The sequence below is a fragment of the Polyodon spathula genome, chromosome 6 (assembly GCF_017654505.1).
Source record: "Polyodon spathula isolate WHYD16114869_AA chromosome 6, ASM1765450v1, whole genome shotgun sequence".
NCBI lineage: Eukaryota > Metazoa > Chordata > Actinopteri > Acipenseriformes > Polyodontidae > Polyodon > Polyodon spathula.
In genome coordinates this window covers 7209846-7234729 of record NC_054539.1, presented here as the reverse complement: position 1 = coordinate 7234729, position 24884 = coordinate 7209846, and the positions used below count along the sequence as shown (strand labels likewise).

Genomic DNA, 24884 nt, shown 5'->3' with positions numbered 1-24884 from the left:
ATTCTGCTGCTATACCATTGCTTGAATAACACTACTTGTCTGTGGTTTATAATGAATTCACTATGCTTTACTGTGCTATACTATGCTCATACCACGGTACTGTAAAGCATAATTTCTATTTCCACCTTCACTATAACTTAAAACATCCTTTTAAACATTCCCTGCGTTCACTATTGACTTCAGATACAGTTGTAACTGCAGTGTTTTATTTTTTATTTTTTTATTTTACCAATAGGTGAAAGACTACCCAAGCCAGACAGAGGAAAGATGCGCTTCCATAAAATTGCCAATGTCAACAAAGCCCTGGATTTTGTCGCAAGCAAAGGAGTGAAACTTGTATCTATCGGTGCTGAAGGTATCTGCAGTTTTATCTAGTAGCACTGACGGCATTGTTTGCATGTGAACTTGTAGATGTTAAAATGAGGTTCTGCATACTTTGTGGACATTAAGCATACCGTAGGATTATTTAAATTGTGCCAAATTCCAACACAGATCATATTCTGGCCCTACACAAATTCCTCCTGTCTTAGCTAACTTCATTAAAAATGTTTTTAATTTCACAACAAGGATGGTAAATCATTTGTGCATCAAATCTCTGCAACAAAAAATATATATATTACAGAAGAAAGGCCATATGTGCTGCAAGTCTTTTGCAAGGAAAGCACTACAGATCTGCTCATCAAAAGCCAAGTAATGGTTGGGTTAAAACAAATAAATCCTGTTTGAAAATATATGTATTGTTTAAAAATGTTGAAATGAAAAATCTGCAGCCCGAATAGCTTTTGTACTAGTGTTGTGGTACTGTACCATAGACATATATTGTAAAGGGTACACAGAAATCTGTACATTAGCATATAGAATAGGTTTGTAAGAAAAAAAAAAGATCTGAAAGCTTTCAATTAAACTTCTAAAAATCTAAATATAGATTTGACAATTTTGCTTTAATTTAACACAGTCAGGTAGGGCTAGACACAAACCTTAACTTGGCTGAAGGCAACCGTGGATTTTATCAGGCAGTAATACTTAGCTGATCTGTTACCTGATGTCTCCTGCAGAGATTGTGGATGGGAATGTGAAGATGACCTTGGGTATGATCTGGACTATCATCCTTCGCTTTGCTATTCAGGATATTTCAGTGGAAGGTAAAAATAAACACTGTTTAAATATGGGGGGGGGGGTATTGACATGTTGGCATTCTGTTTAAAGAAGCATTAATCAATGTTTTAATAAATAAAAATAAAAAAATATATAAAAAAAACATTCTGTTAGCATTAGCAAAAATACAATTTTTTTCACCGTTTTTATAAACCAGTGGCAAAAACGAAAAATATGGTGATCTGTGTTTGCTTTTTATACTATAAACACTATGATATATATATATATATATATATAATATATATATATATATAATATTGCTTCTGGTGTTCTCCTTTCTATCCTCTTCAGCAATCTAACAAAACAATTACTGACTTTAATTTTTTTTTTTCCAGAAACATCTGCAAAGGAAGGTCTGCTGCTGTGGTGCCAGAGAAAGACTGCTCCTTACAAGAACGTTAATGTTCAGAACTTCCACGTGAGGTGAGACCAGCTGCAGCAGCTATCGCTTATTACATTTTACTTAGATCACGTTTTGATTCGCTTTTCCTTTTTAATAAAGTCCATGTTGCATCTGGAGTAGCCGGACTCTACCACTGATGGCTGATGTGGGGGCTTCGTAGCTACAATACAACAGCTACCGTTTTTGTCTCGGCTACCAATTTCCCAAATTTTCTGGAAAAGTTGTCATTTTTAGAGTTAGCTGCATGGGGTTGCCAGCCTTGGTATTCCAAGTCCTGGTCCTAGTCCAATTCAATATTTGAAAAAGCTGCTGCTACTTCATGGTACCTAATCACTTCCTGGGCTGCTGTTCAAACTCATTGCAAAAGTGTAGCTGCAGTCAGACCATGAATTAACAAGAAGAAAGAACCAAAAGATTCTGAGCAACTAATAATAAAACTAATAAGAGGCAAAATAATGGACTTTAAGCATAGGTCAGCATTTTAGATTCCACTGTTGGGACACAACTGACTTATCTCACAGTGCTCCTAGCGGATTTACTGTACATACAAAGCAGCTGGTCTGGCCCAGTGATAGACGGTGAATAGTCTATTCAGAAGCTCCAAGGTTTACCGAAGGGATTATGCATTTTCATATATCATCCTTTGAGTACTTTTTTTTCTATACAGTAATATACCTATTCAACTATTTCATGCAACCATCTAATTATAACTCCCTTTTCTTCTGTCCATTGTGAAGCTGGAAAGATGGCCTCGCATTCTGTGCACTGATTCACAGGCACCGACCTGATCTCATTGACTTCTCCAAGCTGAATAAGGTCTTTAGCGGGTTCCACAGCATGCTGGATTGTGGTGTTATCTTCACTGCATGCTTCTTTTCCAATATGATCTGATGCATTTACTAATGAAAGCTACAGTGCTGGGAATCCTATGTGCTGGGAGTCCTATGACTTAATCTGTATATAAAGCGAGCAGCATTCAACAGGATGCATTTGAGAAATTCAAATTTTCCCCTTGTTTTCTGGCATGGGTTCCCTTGTCAAGAGCAGGGTTATAGAGCACAGTCCATTTAATTTCCCCCAATTTCCCGTTTTGTTTTGTGTGTTCGCTTTCTCCACCGCATGTGCACTTGCATTACTGTCACTGTTCTACTGGTTGGACTTGCATGCAGCTGGAGGGATGGGCTGGCATTTAATGCCCTCATCCACAGGCACAGGCCTGACCTGCTTGCCTTCGATGCTCTGGATGAGGTATTAAAGATACATGTTGCTTAAACCATAGGTAATGCTAGGAATCCCTTGTTGCAAGAAACAAACGTTACTTCTGTAGAAATCTGAGTTTGTAGTTGCAGTGTACAACCATCAGTAGGTGTCTTTGGCTGCTTTGTACTGTAGAACCATGGATGGAAAAAGACCCTACCATGAATGTGGCTATTTAAAGGGATACTTTTTATACTCTGCGTTCACCTAATATTTAATTTATTACCTTGTTTAATATCCTAATTTAGTTCCTTATGATTCTCTTTTGTTGTTTCTGGCTAGTTTTTTTGCCATGCTAAACACTGAACAAACTTGTCAGAAATTGCTTCTGAAAAGACTCCTTGAGGCTGTTTTCAATAAAGTGAGTTGGGGAAGCATATCAGTGTTGCACAGGCTTCAGTTCTCAATGCTTCAGTGCACTAATAATATACTTCTCCTCACTTTGGAAAATCAGAACCAATTTTTGCAGGGAAAGAGAATCATACTGAACATGCATAATATGACAGTAAACACATGTTAGAAACATGTAGTGTCCCTTTAAACGTTTAATACAGCATGGAGTGTCGCAAAGTGCTTTTCAGTGGGTGCTTCTTTCCATCCGCTTGAACTGTTTTATTTGTAGTCCTATTGTTTTAAAGCCATTACTAGTTAATATTTTTGTTTGTTAGTTTTTCTAATTATCTCTGAGACATTCAAATTAGAGCTCTTTTAGATGTTTAAAATAACTGCCATGATAATACAAGAATCATTTTTGAAACCAGAAGATTTAGCACCGGAGGTGTGTAGGATTAAACCAAGTTTGAATGATTGTTTAATTGCGTAATGTTAATTCTAAGGTCCGCCCCTCCTAATAAATACATGCTTTAATCATATTGTATTTCTAAAGAGGATTACTCTGGAAGGTGGCAGAGAGATTTGGGTTAGTTCTTGGAGACGACGATAAAAAAATAAAAATAAAAAAAGCCCCTATCTAATTGCTTTGGAGTTTACACTTGAGATGGTGTCATGGTCAGCTCGGAAATGTACTAGATTGAAATGCCTCAATTGAGCTAATAAGGTGGGATTGCCCATGGCTGGAGTTTGGGTGCAGGGTAATGGACATGGCAGTATTAGAAGAATCTGCAGCTGCTGTGATTCTGCAAATCAGTTGATTGTGCCCAATTAGACATCCATGCAATTCTAAAAAGAAAAAAGCTGTGTTGAAAAAAGTCATGAATGTAGCCATTTGTTTCCTGGATGCATACAGATCCTCTAACCCCTATTACAGTACATTGTGTAAAGTGGAAGCAAAGCCTGAAAATTCACCCTCTTGTTTTCCATGTAGGATGATCCTGTTGGTAACCTGAACCTGGCCTTGGAAGTTGCAGAGAAACACCTGGACATCCCGAAAATGTTGGATGCTGAAGGTAATCTAAAGAAGCCCTTAGCATTTCCATTAGCATGACATACTGAGCAGGACATGATTGGGAAAAAGTAAATGCTATATAATTAAGGCTGGCACTTTTGTCAATATATATATCATCCCATATATATATATATATATATATATATATAGATATATATTATAGTTTGATAGCTTATGAAATATACTCAGAGGCTAGGTTGTCCTGCCCAGTTGTCATGGGATGGCTCAAAGTGCTGTGCAATGAGTGATACTAAATGATTCCCTACAATCAAAAGAATGGAACACCCAACAAGACAGCAGCCTGACCCATATGCTATTGTAGGAGATGTTATCTACTAAAGCCTGGATACAATGCTGTCTCTTTGAGGCTGAGTTTACAAAGTGGCATCTCAATGAGGTAATTCCTTAAATAGGTCAATAACCGAAGTACGATGAAAAACCCTTTAAGCAAATTTCAGTGCTTCAGGTGTTAATTAAATGGAACTGTGTAGCAGATAAACAACTGAAATGGGAAAATCTGTTTAATTAGTGTTGAGTGTACTGTTGTTCGACTTTTAAATAGAGCGTGTTGGCAGTTTGTCACGACCCTTCTTCGTCTTTTGTGACCTGAAAGATAGTGAAATTCTTTAATAATATCTCATTTAAAGGGCTACTGTATGTTGGGTCACACATTCAACCTTTTCCATTGGTAATGTTCACTTTAATGCACTAAAAATACATGCATCATATGGCCAAGTTTAAGTTCTACCATTTATAATTATGTGTGACCTGGACAGCCCTGATGCGGGTAAGCATTTGCTTTATAAGCAGTCAGTTTGAAAAAACTGAAGGGGTGACCATGTTCTTTCCACACAGATTTAGTAAACACAGCCAGACCTGACGAAAGGGCCATTATGACCTATGTGTCCAGTTACTACCATGCCTTTGCTGGTGCTCAGAAGGTGAGGATGTAACAAAGGGGCAGCCTCTGACCTTTCACCTCCTGTTCCCAGTGATCTCCCAGCAGTCCTTCCTGTTTTCTTTCCTGTTCTGCTTTTCATGGTATTCGCTTAAAAAGGAGAGAGAGGGATTCTTAGCCTATGGTTTAAACCCACCTTCCCCAAACATACATGGAGGGTATGATATGATGTGGGTAACTGTCCTGTACATTCATACTTCCATGTCTGAAGTCTTGCTCCTACTCTCATAGCATATTGGTGCGCAAGCGCTACCTACTGGTGAAATGCAGATTCACTCCATTGGTGTGCCCCTTTTGTCCCATTCATAAACTTTAAGGACTTTTTAAAATAATGATTTGTCAAGGACATTTTGTTTTTATTCCATTTTGAATAATTGAAACACTTTTGACTTTTTGAGAGGGTTTACTACTTTATACTCATTTTTTTCCTAAGCATTGTTTAAGTGTTTAAGTGTTGTGAATGGGGCCTTTTAACTGTACTTAATGGGTTGCACAACTTCTGCTTTATCCTGACAAGGGGTGACCCAGCCAGTTTGTCTGCTTCAGATTCCCTCTTATTCCAAACTTCTTCATTTCCTAATCAGATCCGTTTCTTTCTTTTGTTTTTATGCTTATGCATTCTATATTTCCTTTAGCGTTCCTGCTGGCATCAATCTAATTCAACTGGGAGTCCTTCTTAGTTTTCTTCTTCCTTTTAGTCCCATTGCTCACTCTCTATCTTCTGCTCGTCCCATTTTATTTTTCTGCCACTTTAGACATTGTGAACACCCCCAAACCTGATGAGAGAGCTCTAATGACCTATGTGTCCTGCTTCTATCATGCTTTTGCTGGAGCAGAGCAGGTATACTTTTTTTTGTTGTTCTTTGTTACTGCAATCTGTTTTTTTTTATTTTATTGTATTAACCATTTTTGAGCTTTGCTTAGTACAGTTCATAGTGGGGAAATAATAACAAAATTAACACCTTGGATGACAGACTGGATAGACAGATAAGCTAAGCAGGCTATGCTATGCCTTCTCTATGGATAGTGAAAGTCATCCTTCACCCAAGCAACTTTAATCACTCAGACTTTATCATTAAGATTCCTTCCTTATCAACAGCTCTGCAATCAATATTGAGTGGAGGCATGTATACTTAAAATATTGTTTTGTTTTTGTACTTGAATGTTAATGTTCTAACATATAATAAAGGCATGAACCCTAATGAGGTTATATTGTTCATCTCACTTAATAGTTGTCGTTTTTAGAATGCAAACTCATTGTAGAATCACAGTTACTTATCATCAGACATACTTTCTGATATAGTGTTGGTTTTACAGTACTTTCTCAACTAGTGATATTTTAGGCATTACAATTTGAAAGTGTCTGGTAATCTGGTTTACAGACATGCGGTTCTTGTTGACGTGTGTAAAACTGAATTGAAAATACATTCAAGACAAGGCATTTACTGCTCATTTGCTAGTGTGTCACAGCTTTATTAGCATAGACCAGGATAATACTGTAAAATACTATTGAAATTATTTCCAGTCTAATAATTATGGGTACCAAAGGATATCCCCTAAAGGTCCAATTTAATTAACTTTTAGCAGGTTTTTACAGAAGTTCAAAACAAATTTTTATTTTGGTTTATGACTGACGGGTGTTTTTATCGAATCAAAATAGAAACACATTTTCTTTGAGTACATGAATATATATTTTCCTAAAGATTACAAGTGTATTTGGGTCCGAATTATAACTCGGGTTAGCAGTAGTAATAATGATAAACAGAAAAATAACTGAGATTTATTAAATTGCTCCCTCTTATTTGCTCAACAGGCTGAGACAGCAGCTAACAGGATTTGTAAAGTCCTGGGAGTGAATCAAGAGAATGAGAAGCTGATGGAAGAATATGAGCGGCTAGCCAGCGAGGTAAAGTGAAGTGAAACATGCAGTGTATTAATTTTACTTGATAACAAGAAACTAACAAGATGGACACCAGTCATTTTTGCAGAGTACCTGGTGTGTGTGTGTGTGTGTGTGTGTGCGTGTGTGTGTGTGTGTGTGTGTGTGTGTGTGTGTGTGACAGTAACCCCTTGTGTTTGTTTGTGGGGTAATCAGCTGCTGGAATGGATTCACCGCACCATCCCCTGGCTGGAGAACCGGACCCCTGAGAAGACCATGATTTCCATGCAGCAGAAGCTGGAGGATTTCCGGGGGTACCGGCGCATTCACAAACCCCCCAAGGTGCAGGAGAAGTGTCAGCTGGAGATCAGCTTCAACACCTTGCAGACCAAGCTGAGGATAAGCAGCAGACCTGCCTTCATGCCGTCTGAGGGCAAGATGGTTTCAGTAAGTGCTTTGAATTCACACTCATCGGAAAGACAGTATGTGACATTGTCCAAGTCCCTGCCAAACCACCTTGTATTACAGCTGGAATAGACAGTGGACCCGATTCCATGCATTCACTCCAGTGCAGTTTTTGCACCATTCTTCCCAAATATAGAACAAAAACTGGTGACATATTAAGCAGGAAATAATCACTCTACAGTATGTCACTTAAATCAACACATTTAACTATTAAAATTTTTAAAACTCCCTATTTTGTTTTTCCATTTTGAAAGCTATGGTGCAAATGTGGCACTGGAGAAAAAGCTTAGTGGATCAGTCTTTATGACCTCGTTTGATTACTAAGTGCAACGTTTGTAAGTTTACTGGAGAACATACTTTCTAACCATAGTTGGGATGGTCCCTTATAAGTGTTTACCATAGGAAAAGCATAGCAAAGGGTAATAAAGGATGGTAAAGTTAGGTAAGCAATGTAAAGAACTGTGAGGTATAGTAAAGCATATTAATAAACGTGACAAGCCTGGGTTAACTATGGTAAATACATAGTGTATGTAACCATGGGAAAGCATGGGAAACTGTAAAAATACCCTAAACCTGTAAATCAAATGGGTAGCCATGTGCATCTCTAAACAGCAGTTACTCATGGCAGTCACCAGTGGTGTTGTGTATTGGTCGTTTAGGATATCGCAAGTGCCTGGCAGAGCCTGGAGCAGGTGGAGAAGGGTTACGAGGAGTGGCTTCTCAATGAGATCAGGAGACTGGAGCGCGTAGACCACCTTGCAGAGAAGTTCAGACAGAAAGCCTGTACCCACGAGAGCTGGGCATGTGGTAGGTGCATCGAGCAGTATACAAGGGGAGGGCAGTCTGCTCGTCTAGATTTAAATCCCTCACTCTTTTATGCCAATACACCAAGAATTGCTTGTTTGTTGTTTTTAAGTTCTGGGGTGTTTCTTTTCCAGATAAGGAGCAGATTTTGTCTCAGAAGGACTATGAGTCGGCCTCCCTGACTGAGGTGCGTGCCCTGCTGAGGAAGCACGAGGCCTTCGAGAGTGACTTGGCTGCTCACCAGGACCGAATGGAGCAGATAGCAGCCATTGCCCAGGAGCTCAAGTATGTTCCTGTTACAGGCACACAGCTGTTGACATTCAACTGATAAACTGGTCAAAAAGCACTGAGGACAAATTCCTCAGATTGTTTCACAAGAGGGGCACAGGGGTTGCTGCTTTTTAGTGAGGCTTGTTCCTAAAATATCTTTTTTATCTACATTTGACAGTCAGATGGTATAGAGGTCAGGTCATATAAATGAATGAAACTGCCTTTTAGGCTACGTCGGGTGGTAATTCATTGTATCACATATTTACTGCCAGTTAAAGTTAATGGACTACAGAAATGGAACCTGAAGTCCTTATTTTATGTGCAGAGCAGGAATGGCAAAGATAGCTGACTTGTCTGCTTCCTGACAATAATCCTGTGTCACAGAAAGGCCCTAAAGGAAAACATGATAATAATTCAACTGTCATGCACTATAGTTTAACTAGAGGCTAGTGGAGATTGCAGGTTACCTTTGGTAGATATTCACAAGGATTGGAAGTTTGGATGTGTAAGTGAACTGTTGAGAGACGGTGAGCTATTTGGTTTTCTGTGCAGAGCGATAGAGTTTAAACCTAGTGAAACATAGTGGAAACCACAGTAAGGTAATTGAAATGTAGTGTTATGTTTGTGTTTCATGCTGACAAGGGTTACATTTTGGGTAATGGCAGCTGTGAGTTGTTCTCCCCCTAAGGTAGTTTTCTCCAGTGTCAGTCTGAGTTTATTAGTGTCTGTAGTGATGGCTGTCTTCTGACCATCAGATTGTATTCCAGTTGACCTGTCGAGAGGTTAAAACCCCCTAGATGTGGCTTTCATTTTGGCTACAATCCCTAACTTTACTGATAGCTATGGCATGGTTACAGCCCTGTGTTCTGCCAAGCTTTTATTGCGTAAAGTGAAACAGTAGCTATAGGAGTGCATTGAATGTACAACTAGTTAACAGTACTCCTAATGGTTACTATTCAATATGGTGTCAAAGTTTTTATACCAGTAAGGAAAGCCTCCTCTAGTTATACCTATTGCTTTATTTCCCTGTTCCATTGTCCTGTTTCTTAAAACTCCACGTGTTATCAAAAGATAACATGATTTGGACTCTCAATATACTATAAGTGAATAGCAGACAGATAGCACTTTACTTTTGTTCTTTATTACTGTACATTTTTTAATGAGGTCAAGAACAAACATCAAGAATTGTAAACAATACAAAGTCTCTTGAGAACTTTTTAGTTTTTCAGGAGGTTTTGTTTTTGTTGTTTTTTTACATTTCTCCATCCAACAAAAATAGGAGTTAAGACTGGACTGAAACACATTGATAATATGCCCTAATCTGTTGTCAGTAATATATTATCAGTGAGCTTTATACTAACCAGCAAGAATTTATATTATCACAATTGTGTTTTATTGTTGCTTCTTGGAATTACCAATATCTGTGGTAGCTAGAACTAATGTAGAATGCAATGACAAAGTCTTTTTTGACCAGCAGGTGGGTGTAATGTGTAGAATATCCAGCAGGAAAGTACATGTGATTTGAGGGCATTGCATTTCACACTTTAGTGCCATAAGACAAGACTGAGAAACTCTGCTTCATTGTTTGAAAGATTCCAGTCTGTCAAAATATATGAAATACAGAACATTTTTCCTATTTCAAGTCTTAGTGTTGTAATTCTCAGAGAAGAAAGTGGTCTTTCAACTCCCATGTGCTCATCTGTCTAAATATACCAGCACAGACACCTGCCACTTTCATTCTTGTGCCGCTATTATAGTGACGCTCCAACAAATCAGCTTCAGGTTGCAAAGGGAGGATAGCGACGATCGTGGCTGCCTATAATTCAGCAGTAACTGTTAATCTGCTCATTAATCTTGCTGATTCTGGAAGAGTTTGCTTTGCACGCTGCCAGCATGGAATAGCCTGCTACATATCACTCTCATTGGACAATCCAGTCGCCTGTCATCGCCTAGCCTATACTGCCCCATCTAATTTGAATCACTGTCTCAAGCAGAGCGAAATAGAAGTAGTATTGCCATTGAGTATTGGTACAATAATATAAGATTAAATCTAAAAGGGAGATACTGCAAGTTATCCAAGAGAAAGGGCTATACACTAAGTCACAGGCTGCACAAAGGGTAGGTACTGTTAGCAAATGAAACTTGATAACACTCAAGAAATGTTGTTGAGCCACTGTTCTTCTGAGTGTCAAAAAAAAAAACGAACAACAACATGTGGTTGGGTTTACTCTGCGAAGTGATTTCATCCTCTCCAGCACACAGTCTTCCTTGGATTATTTAGTCTGGACCTGCAGTGGCTCTTGGGTTACAGCATCCCCTCCAGTGCGGCTTTCTATTTTAATGGAGAACAATCAGCAGTGTGCCCTTGAACTTTCCCCTTCTCAGATCACTGGCAGCTTTGATGTTTTCGGTGGCAACAGCTGAGCACATAAAGGTTAGAGTTATTAGCAGACTGGTGATTGGTGATGTACGCAGGCAGGCAGTATCAGTTCTTTTTTTGTGGGTTTTTCAGTGCAGCCTGTATTATCTGTCATTAAGTAGAGAGGCCTGCCTACAATGCAATGCTGAACAGTCAATGCCAGGGACAGCTGTCATAAAGGTCTAAAAGGGCATAGTTATGAAGGAGGAAGGTATAGAAAATACCTACATGGGCCCCATTACGTTATATGTGAGGTAATAACCCCATACACTCAAGAGAAACACCACACTGGTGAATACAGGATCTTTGTCAATTTTATTGACAACATGGACCTATTCATGTTAACTGACTTCATGTTAAAATTTCTAAAGTGACATTGTTTTAGGGGTATGCAATGATCCCTTTTGCCCCTTGAGAAACTGAAGACTTTCGATTTACTGACTCACAGTTTCCACAGTTGCAGAGGAGGCAAAACTGTTTGAAAACGTTCATTAGTTAGTAATCCTGGTAACAAAAAAAAAGAAGATCTAAGCAGTGTCCAGTTAAGCTCCACAACGCTGATGACCCTTAGTGCTATTATATTCAGGATTTGCTTTAAGGCATTTATTGTACCAATCCCTTCAACATGGGGCATATTTGTTAGGGTGAAGTCCTGAATCATCCATCTGTTTCTGTTAAATCCTTTTTTTTATGAGTTGACATTCACATAGTTGAATGACCGGATGGCTCATCCTGTATTTTACAGTGAGCTGAACTACCACGCCGCAGCTGAAGTCAACGAGAGATGCCAGAAGATGTGTGACCAATGGGACAAACTTGGAACGCTCACTCAGAAAAGAAGGGAAGCACTTGAGGTATGGGGATTCCGAGGGATTGTCACACCATTCTGTATCTGGCTGACCACAAACCAACCAGTACTGCTGAGCCTTGCTGATCTCTCCTGAACTGACCCTCTAAATCTGCATATGTACAGCTTTTACTGTCAGTTCACAGGTTGAATGACATGAACTATTGTTTTCCTGGAAGCGACTAGGGACTGTACTGTAATATTCCCTATTACTTGACCTATGATTATAGTTATGATCAACTTAGGATCTGTCCTATTGTTCCAAATTTTCCTAAAGATTTTATTCTGTCATACACTACATGTACAGGAACACTAAATACAAACCCACTTCACATGATGGGAAAGAAGTCCCTCACCCGGCTGTAAGTTGTATGGCATGGATATATTCCAATATATATAGGTATATATATATATATATATAGGCTATATATATTATATATATTATATATATATGGGAAGAAAAGACCTCTTTTCTAACTATAAAGATGTACGGGAAATGCTTAGAGCGGTTGCCATTGTGTTTTAAATTTCCTTTAGTCCACATTAACATATAGATGTGTCCTATTTATGTTGTTCTTTTTTGTAGGCTGCTGACTAAGTTTGAACCACACATGTATTTATTGTGTTGCTTGTATTTGTAATTGTTTTATTGTCTAACAGGACCCCCTTGTAAATTATGCTTCGGTCTCAATGGGTAAATCTTTTATATATATATATATAAATAAATAATACATTTAAAAAATATATATATTTAAGCCTGCCTTCCACATTGTATAGCACTAAACGGCAGTCACTGGCATGGCATATATATTATTTATTTGTTGCAATGATTATACCCATGCTGCCACTGTTACCAATGGATACAATTGTTGGTATTGTTATGCCCTGGTATGACTAGAGGTCTGGTTCTACCAGTAAAAAAAATGGCATTAGACTGATGCCTCTGCTTCACCGGAACCAAAATGGGCTTTCAAAAAATCTGACCTTTGAGACCTTTGCTCAACAAGCGTGCTTGCTTAAGAGTTAAAAATACATCCCGTTCGTTCCATTTTCCTGGTTTCAGAGAACAGAGAAGCTGCTGGAAACCATTGACCAGCTGTACCTGGAGTTTGCCAAGAGGGCGGCGCCTTTCAACAACTGGATGGAGGGGGCCATGGAGGACCTGCAGGACATGTTCATTGTGCACAGCATCGAGGAAACCCAGGTGTGCTTCCGCTGCTGTGATAGCTGCTTCATTCTCAATAACCATTAAAAGTACAGCTCTGGCCAAAAGTTTTGCATCACCTTCAATTTTACGATGGAGACATAATTAAAAAAACAAAACCAAAAACTGTATATACAGTGTGTGTGTGTGTATATATGTGTATATATATATATATATATATATATATATATATATATATATATATATATATATATATATATATATATATATATATATATATATATATATATATATATATATATATATATATATATATATATATATATATATATATATGTGTGTGTGTATGTATATATATATATATATATATATATATATATATATATATATATATATATATATATATATATATATATATATATATACACACACACACAGAATGTCAGAATATCACAAAAGCTAACAGGAAGTCAATCCATAATAGTACAGGAGGCAGTGTGGTTCAGTGGTTAAGGTCCAGCGCTTGTAACCAGAAGGTTACCAGTTCAAATCCCACCACTGCCACTGACAGACTCACTATGTGACCCTGAGCAAGTCACTTAACCTCCTTGTGCTCCATCCAGCAGATACGATTTTAAATAAATGTCCTATTATGTGACTCTGTATATAATGCACCGTTCACAGCCTACCTCTGTAAAGCACTTTGTGATGGTGGTCAGCTATGAAAGGCTCAATATAAAAAAAATAAAGATTATAATAGTGCTGTATTTTAAGGTAGATTTTGAGTTTTTCGTTAAGTATATGGAAAATTACAAAGCAGTATGCTATTCAATATGTAAACGTAACATTACCAAGCAGGTTTTGTTTGACTTTATGATACAAAATGAGTTCATTCTGTAGAGTGATGCAAAACTTTTGGCCATAGCTGTAAACTATTAAAGCAGCAGGCATTCTTGCTGAACAATTGATGGCATTAATATGTTTTTCCCCCCAATTTGCAGAGCCTGATTTCAGCTCATGAACAGTTTAAAGCCACTCTTCCTGAGGCTGACAGCGAGAGACAGGCCATTCTGGGAATCCACAACGAGGTTCAGAAGATTGCCCAGAGTTACGGTGTCAGCCTCTCAATAATCAACCCCTACAGCACCATTTCTGCTGAGGAAATTCGTGCCAAATGGGACAAGGTATCTTTTTAAAGGCGAGGAGCAGCTATAGTGGCACACAACCATGTTCAGTTTTATAATTCCTGGTTGACTACATTTTTCTTCCAGACTCACATTACACCCTGAATAGATGTAAAATAGGTTAAGACGTAAAACAGGTGTGCTGATATGCTTTATGTGATTAATAATGTTATTATTAAAAAAAGGATCACTGGCAATTACATTTTTTTAATTAAGCACTAAAACAAAACAGGTAATGGTACAGTACAAAACACTTTACATCAGGCTTTCTATTATTAAAATTTGCTGAAAAAGACCTGCCGTCATTTGAGAGACATGCTATATAGCTATATATTTACAATTTGCTGTCAATATGGCCTAACCGTGAATTAACAGAATTTGTGAATTAGCAACTAATGAAAAAACGAGGGAACACTGTATTTTCAATTGTATAGCTCCAGAAGACTCTTCTTCCCTGATGTGGTCTCTTTGCCCCGGGCAGGTGAAGCAACTTGTCCCCCAGCGGGAGCAGGCCTTGCAGGAGGAGGTGGCACACCAGCACTCTAACGAACGCCTGCGACGCCAGTTTGCAAGCCAAGCCAACGTCATTGGCCCTTGGATACAGAACAAGATGCAGGTGAGGCATACCAAGACAGGTGCCTTTCAGTGATTACAGCTACGAGTATTCACGCCAGTCACTGATTTGTCCTTGTTCTCATTGCTTGGCAATGCTTGAGTGGTGGTTGCAAATATAGTAGGTGATTCATTCTTCATTAATCTGTGCCCAGGATCACTCTAGTTACACCAGGTTCATTTTAGATATGTATTTATGTCCTGTGTTTGTAGAGTAACAGTCTCCTGATTAATCCACTAAAAATAGTTTCTACCTTCAAAAGCAGGTAAAACCATTAATTATTAAGAACCCAAAACACAGTGTATCCTTTCTACACGGTTTCTTTCTACAATGCAAGTAAAACTGTTGGCGAGAATAAGGATTCCGCTGTATATTCCAAGTATATAATGTTTTCTTTTTTTTTTTCTCTTCCAGGAAATTGGCCAGAGCTCTGTTGAAATGAGCGGGCCTTTGGAAGACCAGATGAACCAGCTGAAGCAGTACGAGCACATCATCATCGCCTACAAACCCAACATCGACAAACTGGAGGGAGACCATCAGATGATCCAGGAGTCTCTCATCTTCGACAACAAACACACCAACTACACCATGGAGGTACAGCCTTTGAATTAGGGCATCAATCCCCATACGGATACGAGACTAAAGCTAATTGACTAAGTGCAGAGGGTAGGACTTTATGCACGGTTTAGAATGTGACAATGGAGTCCAGAGCTAGTTGCTGTGAAGGAGCAGGATCAGAGTTAGTTAATGTAGGCCTTAGGTGACAAAAATGCTGTTAAACCACGCTGTAATATTAAATTAGGCAGAATATTAAAAGTTTAGACGGTGAAATACAAACATTGACAGCCTAGTTTTTTTTCTTGAATTTAACAGAACAAAGCTGACATCAAAATACGTCAAATCCACTGCTCTTATTTTGCAGAGTTAAATTACAGCTTGCGTTATATATTGCGGTAAAAACAGATGATTTGTAATGCTAACGTAATGGGGACACACTGGAAGGATCTAAAGGTCTAAAATCGTAATAGAAACTTTGGAAATGGACAAACCCAGAAGTAAAGGAGATGTATACTCTAGGTTTTATTTACCAAAGTATTAATGACTGTATTTGCACCTTTTTTTTTCTGCAGCACATTCGAGTTGGATGGGAGCTCCTGCTAACCACCGTTGCCCGGACCATGAATGAGATTGAAACCCAGATACTGACCAGAGATGCAAAGGGTATCAGCCAGGAGCAGATGAATGAGTTTAGATCCTCCTTCAACCACTTTGACCGGGTACATTACGCCAAAGCAATGCTTCGAATTGCAATAATAATAATAATACAAAAACCGCAGAATGTCTGGCTCTTACAATATTGCTAAGTATTGACACCCTCTATTAATTTCAGTATCATTCCCCTGAGTATATGCTATACATTTTTTAACACTAGAGTGGATTCCAGTTCTGAAATCAATGTCTCATTGGTGCATCTTTAATAAAATATGGCAAAGCTATCCCGCAGACTTGTGCAACAAGCTTGTGAATGATGTTGTATAAAACTTTATGAACGTGTGTCAGTACTAATGATCAAGAAAAAATGTACATATCAATCTTCATTTTTATTTTGGATTAATGATAACAAAAACGTATTTTCATTGAATGCCATGTTATTGACAGTTAACTACAGTAAGTATTTAGAGCAAAGACAGATTGAGTCGTAGCATTTTAGTGGCACACACCAGTGTCAAAAAGTAGCTGCACTAATTTTTCTTACAAATCTGTTGATCTTTTCATTACTTTAGAAGTCGTGAAAGGAAAAACAGGTAAATTAGACTCCATAGCAGTAAAATTAGTAAAAGAGAAGAATACTACATTCTTTAGTATTATATTTCTGTAGTTTGGAGCACTGCAGCATTTCCAGGCTGAACTCATATACTGTACAGTACAAAATAGTGCAATACATGTAAAGCACCCACTATTGTACAATATTAATATGGTTTTGCCTAGAGATAAACTAGTTGCACTAAACTGATGCAAATGTAGGGGTTTCTGGGCCACATCTCACAAAAGAAAGTAGCTGTGCCTGTTTAAAGTTCATGTTTACCATTTAGTGTGAAACTGTTGTATTGTTTTAAACTGAAGCACATTCTTGTTAAATGTTCTGTTTTTCACATTGACCTTCAACATTGAAACACATGTGGTAACAGCCAGGGTCTGTAGCGAGTACAAGTTATTTGTACGCACATCTGAGACAGTTTGTAACAGTTCTAGATTAAATACACTAGGCCTGCATTGAAGTTTGCTTTAGACAATTCCTTTATCGTTATCAGTGTGCCATGTCAAGGCTGCTGTTTCAGCTTTTAAGGATTACAATGAAGCCCATATGAAATCTATTTGCTGGGAACAGTGCTTTTTCTGATTAGATTTGATAAAATTGGCAATCGTTAAGCCTTTCAACACTGAGTAACAGCTCAGAAAGATAATACTAAAGACAAATGCAATTGTGTCTTATATACCACTGAAGTTTATTGGGTGGTGTTTTGTGATTGTACCTGTAATTGTGCACCATTTATATTGGAGCTATTTTTCGAACATGGATACCCGTCTGCTGTATTGAAAGAGCATTACATTTAAAGAGAATACATTAAGTACGTAAATAAAGAAAAATAAACACCCTGCAGATTCACTAAATTAACTTTGCTTTTGGTCTAACTGTTTGTTGACGTTGACGTTTGTGTGTGTGTATTTCTAAACGTTTTTTTGCACTTGCTGCATGGCACGGTGTGACCGTTGTTTGACAAAAGGATGACTCTGGGAAACTTCGACCTCAGGAGTTCAAGGCCTGCCTCATCAGCCTTGGGCAAGTTGGAAATGACCAGCAGGTAGTCACAGCACTGGTACTTGTTTAAAGTGAGAGGCGGCCTGCTTCACTGAAAATGCTGATGCCAGATACCTTGCCGAAAGGAAGCTTTGGGTTGTGAGTGCTAACTAAAGTGCATCACCAAACAGTATTATACATGAGGATTTAAGAAAATAATGAGTACATTGGGCAATAAATGCATATACTGGCATTGTACTTAAATCTGTCGGAAACGGAAAATCTACTTATGTGAAAAAAACAAACAAAAGTATATGACTTTAATGATATTTAGTGAACCAAGTGCTGTCTAGCTCCATTAAAATCTCTACATACCAGTGTACTGTACAGCACTGGTGTAAAGTTAGATTGATGAATTTTGAGAACTAAATTTGTCCGTCTTACTTTCGCCTTTCACATTACACAGTGCATGACTGATGGACCAAAGCAATAAATGGGCAAAAGAAAATTAACTGCTCTCTCATCCCTTTAGAGGTCCTCTAGTTGAGTTGAATGATTCTTACAGTACTGTATGTGTCATCTGCATTTTTATCAGCCTGCCTCTTAACTTAGCTTTTTTGAGACACTAAATGGCTTTCTTTGTTTTTTGTTGTATCTGTTCTGTTGTTGTCTGGTGCTGTTGTCCTTTGTCTTTCCACCCGGCTATGTGTGTGTTCTCTCCTATCCAACTGTCTTGTTTGTCCGTGTGTGTAAGCTGCTGCTTATTCCTCTGGACTCTCTCCGCTACCTGCCTTGATGGGAACCGCTACCCTGGATGCCAATGTTCCGCCTCGATCTTGTCTCTCTTATTCTCTGTGCGCTCCTGGGAACACCCCACCTGCTTTCTAAACCTGCCCCATTCACTCTCCTGCGCCCTCACCCCACAACCCTGCAGAAGAAGAAAGGGGGCATGGAGACTGATGATTTTAGAGCGTGCCTTATCTCCATGGGCTATGACCTGGTATGGACACAATGCATGTTTAATGGATTCAAATGTATGTTCAAATAAATAAAAATAGTTATCCAGGAGAAATAACATTGTAATGGAGCAACTTTTAGTATCTCTCTTTTTTTATAATCTTTTTGATGAGCTCAGCAAAAATAACATGTAAGAAAGAAGGACAATTCTTACAGCATTTAGTCCAGTTTTTAACTCCTACTTTCTCAGTTGAGAAAATTCCATTTCAGTGTAACAGAAAAGATAAACAAACACTTTGAAAGTGCTTAGGAGACCTTGAATATCGTTGTTTGGTTTTAGTCTTGTAACAGGAAGTGATTGACCTGGGGTTCATTTAGCAAAGATCCACAGTCACCAGGGTGACTTTAAGGAACTGCTTTGTGTCTTTATTTTGTAGGGTGAGGTGGAGTTTGCTCGAATCATGACGCTGGTGGATCCTAGTGGCACAGGTGTGGTATCCTTCCAGTCCTTCGTTGACTTCATGACCAGGGAGACTGCAGACACAGACACGGCTGACCAGGTCGTCGCCTCCTTTAGAATACTTGCTGCAGATAAGGTAGGTGGCCATCCATTATGGGGTGCCGAGAGATACTGTGCTTGACCATTTTTTAATATTTTGATTTAATTGGCATCTAATAGTTTATTATTTACTTCAGTTCCATAGTCTTTTTAAAGGGGTTATACAGTGGCTGTTGAAAGAGCTCCTCAAGTCTAAGCTACCCGTGCATTGTGATCTCATTTTGATTGAAGCACGAGTCAGAGCGCTGTACTACAGTGGAGTAAAGAAAGCTCTCAGTTTCCATGCCTTACTTTCAGGTAGTATTCACTTTCTAGATGCTTTCACACCAGCAATCTCTACAGGGTCATGTTATGGGTTGCACACCATGTCATCCATTAGGGGAAGCTGCTAGCTTGGACAGAGGGATGACATCATGTGAAATGCATTTGGAAGTGCAGGACTACCTGAGATAACATATACTTGCACTGAGGACTTTACATGCTGTACTTACACTGTGCACAATTAAAAGCCCTTGAACTAATCAATAATTCGTATATAGTATACAGTATATTACTGATTGCTGTGGGTGTGCCTGCAAAACAAGCCCCTTGAAATAGTGCAACTAGTCTGTGTTTAAATCCTGTACTATACTTTATCTACTTAAATCACAAAATAAAAACAAAACTAAATTAAAATCTGTTAATAGCTTCTGACAGCTCTACAGAACATCCCACAAAGTGCGCTGTTGATGGCTTTTCAGTGTTATACAGCAACGTAAAACAGATTTCTCAAGGTAGGGGTTGAGGGCGGCCTGTTGCAGCTGTCTCTACTGAAGGTGTTTTCATTACTGGCTGATTATTATTCTTCTTCTCGACACTCAATTGATACTGTGTAGATGAAGTAAGGAGGAGTAAACACTATCCTTGAGGCATCAGGGCTCATGTAAACCATTTTCTAAAGAGATATCTGAAAGAATTTTCCTGGCCGCTGGATGCCAGCCCAGCACAGTGTGCCCTTTAAACAAATGCTGTGCAAGTCAGCCTGTAGATAAGGGGACATCAGACACTTTGAAAAAAAACAAATGCTCCACGGCCTGAGTGGATTCCAGTCGAAGAATTTTCCTGGAAGGGAACAAGTAAAGCCCTAAACTTGACTGAGCATTTTACATAATATTCAAAAGCCCGTCAGCAGTTTATTGCAAGGTTATTGCATTTACACTTTCTTATAGAAAGCAACCATGTGCAAAAAATGTATTTGGGTTGTGGATGGGGGGCAAAATGTCACTTTGTTTAGGGGCTATCTGTGTGTGCTACAGGGTCATGGGTGTTTTTAGGTAGGTTTTGGCTGCTAATTACCCACAGCAGTGATTAAATGGGACCGGAGTGGTGTTTCTGAACTGCTGCCCCATTGTTTCCACAGCCTTACATCCTAGTGGATGAACTGCGGAGAGAGCTGCCCCCGGAGCAGGCTGAATACTGCATCATGAGAATGCCTGCCTACACCGGGCCAGGCCAGCAGCCAGGGGCCCTGGATTACACATGCTTCTCAACAGCCTTGTACGGGGAGAGCGATCTCTAACTGGAATGTCTCACCTACTGTAGGGCTGCCCCCAAGAGGCAATGCAAGTTCAAAGTCTGCTTTTTAAATAAAATATTTTGTCAGGTTGAGTTTAAGATATGAAAACATCAGTACAAGGAGTTTCATTGTGTGTGTGTATGTGTGTGTCTATATACTATATATATATATATATATATATATATATATATATATATATATATACGCTGCGATGCACTAGTAATATGTAAAGCATGTATTTAGCACCAAGATTTATGCATTGAATTGAATACATAAATAAACATATAATAAAAAAGACTGTGACAATAACTGTTAAATCTGACACATAGTAGAAGCCAGATATTGAAGCATGAACACATGCAGAAGCTGTGCCTGATACGTTTGGCACATAAGGTTTTTTGGGGGTTTTGTTTAAGCACTACTGCATTTGCAATACAGATTTGGGGTTTGTGTTACTCACTTTCTCACAGTAATCGTCAGTGCCTATTATGACCATCAATATTTAAAATGGATCTCAGAATTTGTTTGATTTACTCTGATCTTTATTATTTTAAAATGGTATGCCATTATTTGGCATTGACTTTACTGTTGGAAACTGGGCAACTAATTCTGGCTTATGAAAGGTATTACAGAATATCTGCGTTATGTATTTTAGTGGCATGATTTCTAGATTAATAGTGCTTGTTAACTTAGGCTCTTTGTTTATGAGACTTTATAATAAGAAAGTGTAACTAAATTGACCAGTGTGAAGAAGACTAAAGTAAAAAAAAAACAAAAAACTAATCAAAACGAAAACCAGACTGTTTGAAACTAACAATAAGGCACAATGTATAAGACAGTATAAGCCACTATTTTTACGGTTTCAGACTTTTGAACTTTCAATAAACCCAAATATTGTTCAATCCTGTGGTTTTCCTTTTTAATATTTTTCTGATTTCTTTTTTACATGGGGTGTCTCTTGATGAATATTAAGTAATTTGCCAAAACATTTGACTTCTTGACTTGATTGCACACTTTTACTTCACCTTTTTATTGTTATCAGTCAAACATTCATGAATATAAGTGTATATTACTGAGTGATTGTGGGCACTATTCACAAAACTGAAAGAAATATTCCAATTTTTGGTCAGTAATTAGTAGTACAGAAACATTAGGCACTCGTGTGTGAAAATGTTAGACCACTTTGTGCTTTAATTAGGCATCTTAAGAACTTCTAAAAAGTCTCATGCATTTTACCATTTATGGCTATGTGCTTCTTTTCTCTTACTATTTCAAGTGAATTGAATATGTGGCCTATTAAAGTCACCCATTAAATTAGACCATCACTAATTTGCATATTTTGACAGTTTTCAGTTACAGTGGTTTGATTTCATATGTGTACCAAATCAAAACGTTGTCCTCCAAAGTGTGTGTAGTCAGCCAACTGCTTCTTATCACACTGCAGACCCACCATGCAGCCACCTCAGAGCTACAGCGTCGGAGCACAACGCAGCTCTGGGCAGCTTACAAGCAAGCCCGCAGGCACTCGGCCAGACTACAGGGATCGCTGGTGCGCAATGAGCCAAGGACACCCTGGCCGACCTAAGCCCTCCCCACCCCAGGCAGTGTGCGGCAAATTGTGCGCCGCCCGCTGGGTTCTCCCATCCACGGTCAGCAGTAGAATAATCTAGACGAGAACCAGTGACGTCCAGGCTATAGGGCTCATCCTGCACTCCACATGGAGCACCTTTACTGGATGCATCACTTCGCAGCCCCATATGCGGGTTCTTTTTTAAATCATTTTAAAAGTGCTACATAAATATGACAGCTAACCTTATTTGGAAATAATCTATTTACTTATTTAGTTAAAGTTCACACAAGAGACTTAAACTTTAACTGAATAAGTAAATATGACTATGCACTAGTAAAGCTTATCTGTGTGTTGGTCTTTTCCTACTGAGACTGGATCCTGGCAGTCTACAGTATCCTTTTATTCATGGTTGTTCAAGGCCTTCATTTCTAAGCTATTTAAATCCTAAGGCTTGTTCATGATGTCTTTCACTTTTAAAACCTACTGATAATTTGGTAGTTTGGAGTTCTTATCACTATTCCTTAAGCCTCATAGTAGTAGGTAAAGCACTAAAATATCTGAATGTAAAGTGTCATGCAGTGATCTTATCCACAAACACTGAAAAATGAATGAAGAAACACATAATAATAATAATAATAATAATAATAAATAATAATAATAATAATAACTAGAGTTGACAGCAACTTTACAGCTTCCAGTACCAGTACCATTAACAGTACTTTAGCAAATAGCGCAGAATGCATACATAGGTTACTATATGTGTTCCATAGTAACCATGAACCTCTCTGCACTCTCTTAGGAGTTATAAGCCAGATTTACATTTGAGCTTCTTATGAACACGAGTTAATCTTGGACTATCTCTCAACAACTATACCAACTTTCAGCACTCTGCAATAAGCCGTTTTCGAAAGACAAATTTTACATGTTTTTTTCAATCCAATAGGGCTGCCAAACCATGTGACTTACAACATAAGTTCTTTAGCATTTACAATCTTCCCATAAACATCTACCAACCTAGTGCTGAGTTTTTGAACAATTTAGGTCGAAAAAATAATTGTAATAATAATCCCAGCAATAACAATAGCTGTAAAAACCCATGTAAACCAGAGCAGGAATCATGCTTGTGTCTCACGAGATTTCAGAAGTCAAGATCCAATTTAACTAGCAGTACCAAATCACACACGCACACACGCACACATGCACACACACACACAGACAGACAAGCAAGACCGCAAAAGGCGCTGCAAATGTAAACCTCTCATATGGCCTATAATTAATGGTTGTATAAATACATGTTGTTAAGCACAACTAACCAGACTTGTTATTGCTGGGATTCTTCAATAAAAACATGACGGCCATGTTGGATGACATCATCGACTTACAAAACTGGCTAATAACTCCTTATAGAGTGCAGATAGGGCTATGGTTACTATGGAGCACATGTAGTAACCTGTATATGCTCCATCAAAAAATATTATTGCATGTGACCTTTGATCTCTCCTAAAGGTCAAATGTAAAACTGGCTTATAACTCCTGAGGGAGTGCAGATAGGGTCATGGTTACTATGGAACACATATCTATTTGCTAAAGTTTTTGGTACTGGTACAGGTACTGGAAGCCATAAAGTTGCGGATTCTGCGCCTGACACTTCTACCACAGCTGCAGACCAGCAGTCAGTGGCTTCTCGGAGCAGAGGCAGGGTATAGGGACCGGCAGATGTCTACAGGAACATTAGGGTGCTCAGCCTGGTCCTCCACCTATAGAACTGCCAGTGCATGAAGCTGCTCAGGAACCTCATATTTTTACATATCCCCCTGTTCTCAATCTTATATTAATATAGGCCTAAAGATCATACCGTTTTTTATTGCATAGCGATCTCGTTAACGCAGGCAGGCGCATGACACAAGGAGACACAATCCACGCACGGACCGGCGCGAACCCGGGATAGCTACTTTGGTGCGAGAAACAGACGCAGGTAACCCGGCATGCACTTGTCGGACTGTAGCCTGGTGAGCAAGTCGGAGCAGATTTCAGGCTGGCAGGGGGAGTGTAGCGTGAAGGGGGAAGGCAGCAGCAGGGCTGGTAGGTGACCTAATCACACACAGGGACATAAGCCCAATATACGCTTGTTGCAGAGGAGTCGGGTCTTTTGTACAGCGGTATCGGAGCTAAGCTTTAGTGCGAGAAGTCCCGGGTTTGCGACCGCCCTCCACCTGTGTGTGGATTCTCTCGTCCTGTGTGAGGCGCCTGCCTGAGTTAACCGAGATCGCTACGTAGTGTACACCCGTGTTCCCACCAGTACAGCAGCGGCTGCTGAACTTTGAGAGCGGTGGGGCGTCGGAAGACCAACTCTTACTTTATTCACCAACTACAACCCCTGTATTTCACCTCTCCCACATACACGTATAACATAAAAACGATGCATACTACTTGCACACGATGTACTGTATTTAACTGTTCGTCAGTTATCCTCCCCGTAATTGCTATTGACTGTGCATTACATTACTGAAACAAAATCATGCGATATAAATGACCACAGATACTAGGCTACTGATCTCTGTATATTCAAATAAATAGGCCTACATTAGGTAGTAGACTTTGTAAATAATTAGCATTTGA

The 24884-nt window shown here is 38.8% G+C and overlaps 1 protein-coding gene across 2 annotated transcripts in view; it reads left to right on the top strand.

Moving 5' to 3' along the window:
* LOC121316740 (alpha-actinin-2) overlaps nucleotides 1-21597 on the top strand; it is a 31117-nt gene extending 9520 nt beyond the window's left edge. The window contains exons 3-22 of one of the 2 annotated variants that reach the window (XM_041251880.1): nucleotides 236-355; nucleotides 1056-1142; nucleotides 1491-1578; nucleotides 2296-2374; nucleotides 4140-4221; nucleotides 5934-6019; nucleotides 6992-7084; nucleotides 7274-7504; nucleotides 8182-8329; nucleotides 8461-8611; nucleotides 11761-11869; nucleotides 12926-13066; nucleotides 14029-14211; nucleotides 14693-14827; nucleotides 15239-15418; nucleotides 15955-16101; nucleotides 17611-17688; nucleotides 18559-18624; nucleotides 19019-19177; nucleotides 20540-21597. In XM_041251880.1, coding sequence (XP_041107814.1) covers nucleotides 236-355; nucleotides 1056-1142; nucleotides 1491-1578; nucleotides 2296-2374; nucleotides 4140-4221; nucleotides 5934-6019; nucleotides 6992-7084; nucleotides 7274-7504; nucleotides 8182-8329; nucleotides 8461-8611; nucleotides 11761-11869; nucleotides 12926-13066; nucleotides 14029-14211; nucleotides 14693-14827; nucleotides 15239-15418; nucleotides 15955-16101; nucleotides 17611-17688; nucleotides 18559-18624; nucleotides 19019-19177; nucleotides 20540-20698 — 2522 coding nt within the window. In that variant the 3' untranslated portion in view covers nucleotides 20699-21597. The remainder of the gene's footprint in view (nucleotides 1-235; nucleotides 356-1055; nucleotides 1143-1490; nucleotides 1579-2295; nucleotides 2375-4139; nucleotides 4222-5933; nucleotides 6020-6991; nucleotides 7085-7273; nucleotides 7505-8181; nucleotides 8330-8460; nucleotides 8612-11760; nucleotides 11870-12925; nucleotides 13067-14028; nucleotides 14212-14692; nucleotides 14828-15238; nucleotides 15419-15954; nucleotides 16102-17610; nucleotides 17689-18558; nucleotides 18625-19018; nucleotides 19178-20539) is intronic. The other variant, XM_041251879.1, reaches the window with a different exon arrangement.
* Nucleotides 21598-24884: the final 3287 nt, after the last annotated feature.